Source organism: Culex pipiens, chromosome 2 (assembly GCF_016801865.2).
Source record: "Culex pipiens pallens isolate TS chromosome 2, TS_CPP_V2, whole genome shotgun sequence".
Classification (NCBI taxonomy): Eukaryota; Metazoa; Arthropoda; class Insecta; order Diptera; family Culicidae; genus Culex; species Culex pipiens.
Genome location: NC_068938.1, coordinates 52,670,358 through 52,679,920, shown reverse-complemented (window position 1 = coordinate 52,679,920; position 9,563 = coordinate 52,670,358). Strand labels below are relative to the sequence as shown.

Below are 9,563 nucleotides of genomic sequence, written 5' to 3'. Positions count from 1 at the left end.
TTCACCTTAAATTTGTAAACGTGAAATTCACGAGACTTTAAAAAAGTTTTGTTTGGGCTGAAAGGTACATATTTTTATCCATCCTTACACGGTTTCTCCAAAACGTGGTGGGATAAATTAAAAATGATTACAATTGATTTTAAGTAATATTATGTCAATAATGGGCACCTTTCAACGAGGATTATTCTTTAATGAATCTGATTTAGAAAACTTTTAGTTACTCTTTACACAATAAGTATTAAAAAAATCAACTATTTATTTGTGAATAATAGAAAAACATTTAAAATCCAGCTCTTTGAACATTATCAATAAAAACCTGCTCAAATAGCTTTATTAAAAAATCTCGCTTTTCATACCACTGATGATGACATGTTTTTTTTCTGCCCACCCAAAAATTCAAATAGCTTTTTTCCTCATTTTTATAAGGTCATCACGGCCGACCACCATTCAAAAACATATAAAATCGGTCTCCACCCGGAACCGACCACTAACGCCTTCATCGCGCTGGAAAGCATAATGTTTCGTGCGGTTGGGAGGGGGTGCGTTAATGCCACAAGTGATGGCTGGGATGAGGCCATGTTTTCCGCTGTCACAAATTGCTTTCGCTTCCCCTCACACACATCACAAACAGAGTCACACACAGTGTTCGCTTTGTTTTTCTTAATGGAATTTTTAATTCGCCATTCACCAGAATACCAGCACCGTCATCATCAACGCCAGTGTGAAACAAACAAACAAAAATGTACCGAAATAAAGGAGGATTCTGGGGGGAAAAAATGAGGGTGACATGTTTCACCTCTGATCGTGGTTGTTTTTTCGTACTGTACCCTGATTTCATTTGAAATATTTTGAAATAATATTTTTTCATATTTTGTTGTATTTTTGACCTTCAAATAAAATGGCATCTTTTGTTCAGTCCTGTAAAAAAAATTCAAATCCAAAACGATTACATCAAAAGTAACGATTTTCAACAATATTTCACAAATATCTATGCAATTCAAAAGTATTCTGTAAAACTTCATTCATACAATACTTTAAGATGTGAGGAAATTCATTGCTTTTTTGAATATTTTTAATTGCTCCAAGTCTCCATCATTAACGGTAAATTATTAAACAAAAATGAAGCAAAAAGTATCAACCGGTCCATGCGTGATTACCCTGGAGTTCTGCAATGAATGAGTTCCCTTTAAAGGCCAAAAAAAGAAGTCCTCCCCATTCCACCCAGAAAACCACCTCCAGCAGACACCTTTCGTTGCCGGACCCATTTTTCCGCACTCCAAACAACCCCCCAGTTTTCCCTTTTCGACGTGGAGGGAGGGGCGGAAATAACATCCAATTCATGAACGCAAATGATGAGCACCGGCGGGCACGATGAATGAATAGTGTACGCGGAAGAGTAGAGGAAAGCTTCCGCTGGTTGTTGAACGGAACCCTGAAAAGCATAGAAGGTGAAAGAGAACTGCTCCCATATTCATGGCGCTCATTACATAATCAGAAAGTTGAACTCTTGACTTTTTTTTGATAAGGTCCTATAAACAAATGTAAACAGTGAGTGTATCCCTTTCACACCTTATGTCAAAGTCCATCGGAGTAAGCGGGATACACTCAATGTTTACATTTGTTTATAGGACCTTATCAAAAAAAACTCAAGAACTGATAATGAATATCTGATGAAAGAGACTACCTAACCAAGGGTGTTGGGAGGGGTTTGTAGTTGGGCACGATTGTATAGTTTCACTTGCCGGAAGGTTTGTTTTTGCTACGTTTTGCAGAAAACATCGTTTGGCTGGTATTTAGAGCGGTTCATGAAGATATTTAAAAAAGGTATTTAACTCTTTAACAACCAAGCGCGCGAAAAATAGGTTGGTTTCAACAAAACATGTTTTCCGCGATTGATATTCAAAGATTAAAGATTGGTCTTCACATAACAAATAATAAGAAAGTAGGGGAAATTTTCGTAAGTTTGGCAAGTTCATTACACCATATTCTTTTTTTAAGTCACTTTTTTTTAAACGATTCTCGATTTACGCAACTTTTTTTAAGTCATGACTTAAAATGAGAATGTCCATGACTTAAATTGAGAATATGACTTAAATTAAGAATGTTTGGGATTTCGTAATTTTTCGGAGAATTTTCAAAATGTATCAATTGTATTTTGTTAAGTAATGTTATTGCTTATTGCAATATAAAATCATGATTCTCCTTCGCTTCGACTGACAGGAGGTTAAAGCCGCCGAACTACCGCAGTGTAAAAATCTGCAAGTTGAACTGAAATTCCGTGTTGATTTGGCTGTCAACTTGGTTTTTTGTCAATATTTTCCAAAAAGTCAGCTGAAAACTCAAGGCAACCTTTGACAATAACCGAAAATTTGTTCTGCCGCTGCCGCTAATTATTGACGCCCGCTATAATATAAAAAAAAATATCATGATTTTGGAACATCTGGGAAGTTCTAGTCCATCCGAAACTTCCGGAAATGTTGTGCAACAGGCTTACCAAAGAAACAAATCGAAACTTCAAGATTTTGACAACGGATCCTACCCAAACTGCTTCAGTGAGTGTGGTAGGCTACAGATCATTGTTATAACAACTTATTGGGATGATCTGGGTCATCCAAGAACTCCCTGGAGTAAAGACCGGTGGGTCTACCGCCGTAACAAGCAAGATGTCGACGGATTTAGACTCCGGAACATATCCGCATAGCTTCAGTGAGTATTGTAGACTATTTTGCTGATGTGTTGGGATGTTCTGGGACATCCAAGGACTCCTTGGAGTTAAGATCTATGAGTCTTCCGCCGTAACAAGCAAGAGGTCAACGGTTTTTGAACTTGGGACAGGTATCAGACTATGACAAACAAACAAACTCGCAGTTTTGACAGTTTAGCAGGTTGCCTACACTTGTTTGCAGAAACGTCAGCCTGCTTACATTTTTCTTTGTTTGCGAGTTTGCCGCAAACAAGACTACCAAAACAACGCAAAAGGGTCGTTGCGGGTTTGTAAACAAAGAGTGCATCTTGCTCACGCTAGACGATGTTTACATTTGGCATGAAATGGATAAAAACAACCCACAAACCCACAACGGCCCATTTGCATTGTTTTGCTAGAAGTTTTCGAGTTTGGCAAACTGTCAAACACGTAAAAGTGCGAGTTTGTTTGTTTGTTTGTCATAGTCTTATACCTTCTTCACATATCCCACGCTATTTTAGGACTGGAAGGACCAAATTAGCTGATATACTGAGAGAAGATTCTCAAAATAAAGCTTGAAAGTTTGGCAACCCTGTCATAAAATTTTGCAACATAAGGCCATTGCAAATATAACTTCAATAACGGCCTTAAGTTGCTCAAGCCTGAAAATGTTTTTTTTTTTTTTTCAAAATGCTAATAATAAATCTTTAAATTTAACAATTAATTTTTGAGGTTTGAACTAGGGATCCTAATAATGGAATGGAATTATGGAATTTGACGTATCCAAACAAGCATTTGCCTTTATACCCAGCAAAACTTGGCAATGTTAGCAAGCTCAAACGTACGTTGCCAGATGGATTAAGCAAGGTCTTTCCAGTCTCCATATTTAGGGTCCCTAGTTTGAACCTCTAGTCACTGAAGTACGGCCATAAAAAGAAAAAAAAAAACAGAAAAAAATAGTTTTATTTGTTATCAGCCAAGTTTTACTCAATTTTCAAATGCCAAAATTTATCCCTGGAGCAACATTTGAACATTTGATGCCTATCGAAAATATCATTTTTAATGTAAAAAATTACGAGGAATCGATTGGTGATACTCTCATTAGCGGCAAATGACGGAAAGTGGTCCATTATACCCCATTTAACCTTTTTTAGTGTGTTTTTCTCGAATATCTTCAACTGCCGTAGTTTGCTGCACATCTAAAGTATCTTATTTTATGTAAAAAAACACGACAAATTGATTGTTGACACTCTCAATTGCGGCGAATGACGGCAAGGGCCCATTTTGCCCCATTTATCCCCTTTTTTATGTGTTTTTATTTAATATCTTGAATTGCTGTAGTTTCCTACAGTTTTAAATTATGTAATTTTATGTAGAAAATCGCGAGGAATTTTCATTGGCGCCAAATGACAGCAATGGCCCATTTTGCCCCAGTTACCCCATTTTATGGGGTTTTCGTCAATATCTTTGATTGCCGTTGTCTCATTGGTGGCAAATGACGGCAAGGACCTATTTTGCCCCATTTAACCCCTTTTATGTGATTTTCGTAAATATATTGAAATGACATTATTTCCTACAGTTTAAACGTAAAAAATCACGAGAATCGAGTGGAGGTGTTCTCATAAGCGGCAAACGACGGAAACGTCCCGTTTTGTCCCATTTACCCCATTTTATGTATTTTCTTTAATATCTTGAATTGCAGTGGTTTCCCAAAGTTAAAAAAAAGTTATTTTATAAAGAAAATCACGTAGAATCTATTGGTGCTATCTCATAAACGGCAAACGACGAGAAGGGCCTATTTTGCCCCATTTACCCCTTTAACTTAAAATAAATGTTATTTTTGCAGAAAATCACGAGAAATCGATTGAGAACACTCTAATTTGCGGCAAACGGCGACAAGGGCCCATTTTGCCCCATTTACTCCCTCTCGAGATTTTTATCGCGAATATCTTGAACGTACTATACATTGTACAATAACATTCTTGTAAACTGTATAGGAAATCACGAACGTTCAATGTTTTGACTAAAAATATATGAAATGGGACAAAATAGGCTCTTGTCGCCAATTGCCGTAAGTAAGAGTGTTTCCAATCGATTCCACGTGATTTTTTGTATAAAATAACTTTTGGAAACCACGCAATTCAAGATATTAAAGAAAACACATAAAATGGGGTAAATTGGGCAAAACGAGCCTTTACCGTCGTTTGCCGTTTATGAGAACACAACCAATCGTTTCCTCATGATTTTCTTCATAAAATAATATACCTACGTTCAAACTGTAGGAAATAATGTCAATTCAAGATATTTACTAAAAACACATTAAATGGGTCATTTTCCACCAATGGGAGTGTCACCAATCGATTCCTCGCGATTTTCTACATAAAACAACATACTTTAAAACTGTTGGAAACTACAACAATTCAAGATATTAAATAAAAACACATAAAAAGGGGATAAATGTGGCAAAATGGGCCATTGTCATCTTTTGCCGCAATTGAGAGTGTCACCAATCAATTTGTCGTGATTTTTTACATAAAATAAGATACTTTAGAAGTGCGGCAAACTACGGCAGTTGAAGATATTCGAGAAAAACACCCTAAAAAAGGCTAAATGGGGTAAAATGGACCACATCTCCTCATTTGCCGCTAATGAAAGTACCACCAATCGATTTCTCGTAATTTTTTTCATTAAAAATGATACTTTCGATAGGCAGAAACTGACGGCATCAAAAGATCCTTTTTTTCATCCGTTTTTGCCCACTGTGGGGCGGTACGACATTACTCTTACGGCCTTTCGTCCCATTCAAATGCGTGTAATGAAAGACCGTAAGAGCATTGTCGTACCGCCCCTTTTAAATGTTGCTCCAGATCTCAGCAATGTTTTATCCGATTTATCCGTTTTAGATGTCATATTATTATAATATTATTTTCTGATCTTTCAGTTAAAATATTATCAAAATTTTAAAATTCCCTTCAAATATTTGAAAGGGATTTTGATCCAAATTAGGACCTTTTGAATTGTTAGGCTAAGGTTTAAATTTTGATAATATTTTAATCGGAAGTATTAGTAAAATTATCACACATGTATGTTTAAAAACATTTCAAAGATCTTGAAAGAGATGCGACACTTTCCACACACAAAAGTTATTTAAAATCACGAAAAATAACAATATATTCACAAAATAGTTAAGACAGAAAGCAAATATTCTAGCTCCAAAATTAAAAATCAAAAAATATCGATGTGAACTGTTTCTGACTGCTCTGTCTCACCCAAATCAGGATACTTGTTACGCGAATCTTTTCCTCGAAACATCTCCCGGTGCAAATCGAACAAATAATGAAGCCCCTCCCCCTGCAGCACTCTCGAACGCCTAACAATTAGAGGGTGACGAGCGGGAATTCCCGGGAAAAATTTCCCGGGAAATCGACCATTTTTGGACCTCTCGATTCCCGGGAAATTCGGTCGAGACTCCCGGGAAATTTTCAACTTATAAATATCGAAGCAAAATTATATAAACTAAACAGAAAAACAAATGAAAAATTCAAAATTGTTTTGAACATTGAATGTTCAATCAAGCTCGAATCTTCTTATTCAGAAAGTGAAAATTTTAACTTGTCAAAAAAATCAAAAACTTTAATTGAGAGGAGCACTTTGGATAATCGAAACTTCTGATAATCAAATAATCGTTTTTTTTCGTATTCTTATTTTTGATTGTTTAGCTTGAAAATGACCTACTCTAAAGTGATTTAGAAATTTTTAATTCAAGATGGCATCCAAAATGGCGGTGTTGAAACATTGAAAAATGCATTTTTTTTATTTAATTGGCAATCAACTATTCAAATTTTACTAAAACGGAGTCGCAGAGCTCAAATTTGAAGTCATAAGTAAGAAAATAAAATAAAAAACAAAAAAAAATTGTTCGTGATTCGATTATCCAAAGTCCCATACAAACCATCGGATAATCGAACTTCGGATAATCGAGGTTTCGGAAAATCGAGTCTGGACTGTATTAGTTATTTTTTTTTTACAAAAATCTAATAACAAGTTTGTGCAACTTTTGAAAAATCACTCAGTGCGAATTAAGATTCGTAAATATTTTAAACTACAATTTTGAGTCTTAAAAAGCTCAAGAAACGATTTTGTATTTGCAGATTCAGAAAAAAAAAATCAAAAGGTTTTATATAGTTCCACAAAATAACGAGGCTACCTGAATTAACGTTTCATAGAATTAGTATGAATAAATTGTAACTGAATTCATTAAAAAGAATCAAATTTGTTACTTTTCATTTTAAATGTTGCCAGTTTTGGCATAGTCAAAAAAACTCCCGGGTCCCGGGAATTCCCGGGAAATGGCCAAATTCAACTCTCGATTCCCGGGAAATTGAAAATCTCGAGAATCGTCACCCTCTACTAACAATGGTTTGAAATAAAAGAAAACTTTCCATTTTCTTGAACAACTTTTCCAAAACGTGAGCTAAACGCCAATCTGCCATTCGATGTATTTACACAGTGCAATCTTCTTTACTAACATCTCTTTCTCTCCCCCCTTCAATTTAATCACCCACGTGAAAAACAACACGGAAGGGAACGAGTTTGGAACGTGCCCTGAAACTTGTTGGTCTATAGTTTAGCCAGTTTCCAACACCACCCCTTTTTCCCGCGCAAGCTTGCTTCCGCAATTCGATTTGGATTTCACCTGGATCAAGCCCCGCCAGCAAACACAAAGCCACCCGATTGGACACGTGACTTGGTTGGTTCTGCTGGAGTTGGAGGCATCTTCATTGTGCATTCCTGAGATTTGAGTATTGTTTGAAGAGGGATTAGTATTGAAATTATAATCGAAATTTAAAGTTTCTAAAATAATAACCTGAATTTAAAAGTCTTCCATTTTTTTTAATAGTTAAATCTCTTTTCAATTATACAACCAAGTTTAAACCCCTTTAAAATGTTACCCTTTATTAGTAGAACCACAAACGAAATAGACAACAAAGTCTTCTCACCGCAAACCCCCTCCCCCCATCCCACTTTTCCAGCAAAGTATATCGAATAAGTATTTTCGCCCCCCACTCGTCTTGAGCGTGTGGGAGGAAATGAGTTCTCTCAGACTTTCGGGTGGTCGAGCCCGGAAAAGCCCAAGAAAACCCCCTCCGGAGGCCGGGGGAAGTTTACTATTTTCGTACCTCATTACCTCGGTGCTCAATTTAATTAATTTGCAGTCATTGAGTTGGAGTTTCACGGCGGAGTTGCGATACCGTATGGCCGGAAGGTGCACGCGCAAAAGTGTTTGCGGAATCGAAAAGTTTGCGCCAAAGTAGGACTTAGTTGTTTGTGTTAGGAGCTGCGAGTACTAATGTGATGTGCTGGTAAAAGGAGAGGTAAAAGTTTTGCTTAGGTTCTTGTATCAACATGGTCGATAAGACGAAGTATTTGATATTACACGATTTCTTCTGAGTTTATTTCTTTTGCATAATATTTCCAAAAAATACTTTTTATTATTCAATACAAGAGTTGTTGATTTAATTTGACTCAGATTTAAATGCAAGTTTAATACATATTTTTAAATTTTATTGTTTCCTCAAGCTTTAAACATGAAATACAATCTTCAATCATTTCTCGGCGCAATCGCCATGTAGCAGTAAATCTCCCCGTCGGCATCCCGTTGGACGGAAATCATCGAAGTGTCATCGCCAGCCGAGTGCAGCACAACCGGTGCCAGCTGACCCGAACGGGGCAAATAGGGACACGCGTTGGCCAGCGAATTTCCGAGCAGCTCAGCCAGCGGCAGCAACTTCTGGCCGTTCTTGGGCGGAAACGTCGCGAACGGTTCCACAAAGTACACCGGACTTCCGGACAGCATCAACTTCAGGTACTCGACGTACTCCTGCACTAGCCGCGGGTGGGAACCCTCCGCTTGGGACTCGCCGGCCAGCCGCTTGATCCACTCCGTCATGCGGACACGTTCGCCGGGAGTGCCGATTTTCGAGGCCAGAAACATTAGCTCGACGAGGGACTGGTTGAAGGAAGACATTTTTGGAATCTGAAACCGAGGACTACTTTGATGAATTTAGTTTTAAACGAAAAGCAAAAAGCAAAAAGCAAAAAGCAAAAAGCAAAAAGCAAAAAGCAAAAAGCAAAAAGCAAAAAGCAAAAAGCAAAAAGCAAAAAGCAAAAAGCAAAAAGCAAAAAGCAAAAAGCAAAAAGCAAAAAGCAAAAAGCAAAAAGCAAAAAGCAAAAAGCAAAAAGCAAAAAGCAAAAAGCAAAAAGCAAAAAGCAAAAAGCAAAAAGCAAAAAGCAAAAAGCAAAAAGCAAAAAGCAAAAAGCAAAAAGCAAAAAGCAAAAAGCAAAAAGCAAAAAGCAAAAAGCAAAAAGCAAAAAGCAAAAAGCAAAAAGCAAAAAGCAAAAAGCAAAAAGCAAAAAGCAAAAAGCAAAAAGCAAAAAGCAAAAAGCAAAAAGCAAAAAGCAAAAAGCAAAAAGCAAAAAGCAAAAAGCAAAAAGCATAAAGCAAAAAGCAAAAAGCAAAAAGCAAATTGAAGATTATTTCCAAGACATTTCAAGAATGAAACAAACTCATTTAGTCCTCCCGACTGACAAAAAATGTCCCATTTGTTTAAAGTTTCAGCTTGATTGGTGCTCTTAATGTCCCCCAGTAACTGTAGCAAACATTCAGAACACCTCCAAACTCAGCTGCTGCTGTCGCTAATTCAGAACTGCACAATCGTCCAATCATTGTAATTATCCCGTCAGAGTCGTTGAAACTTTCCACCATTTTCACTGAAATGACCATTCCCATGGAATCCCTAATCCGGTCCCAGCTCATCCCCCATGCCTGGAATGATCAACGCATTTCTCCGAATACCTGCCTGAATGCGGAGCAGTGAGG

The 9,563-nt window shown here is 37.0% G+C and overlaps 1 protein-coding gene across 1 annotated transcript; it reads right to left on the bottom strand.

The window, feature by feature from the left end:
* Nucleotides 1-8,233: 8,233 nt before the first annotated feature.
* Nucleotides 8,234-8,742, bottom strand: LOC120419840 (uncharacterized). The gene has a single exon (XM_039582675.2). The coding sequence runs from the start codon at nucleotides 8,709-8,711 to the stop codon at nucleotides 8,286-8,288; it is 426 nt and encodes a 141-aa protein (XP_039438609.1). The 5' UTR covers nucleotides 8,712-8,742; the 3' UTR covers nucleotides 8,234-8,285.
* Between the last annotated feature and the right edge of the window lie 821 nt (nucleotides 8,743-9,563).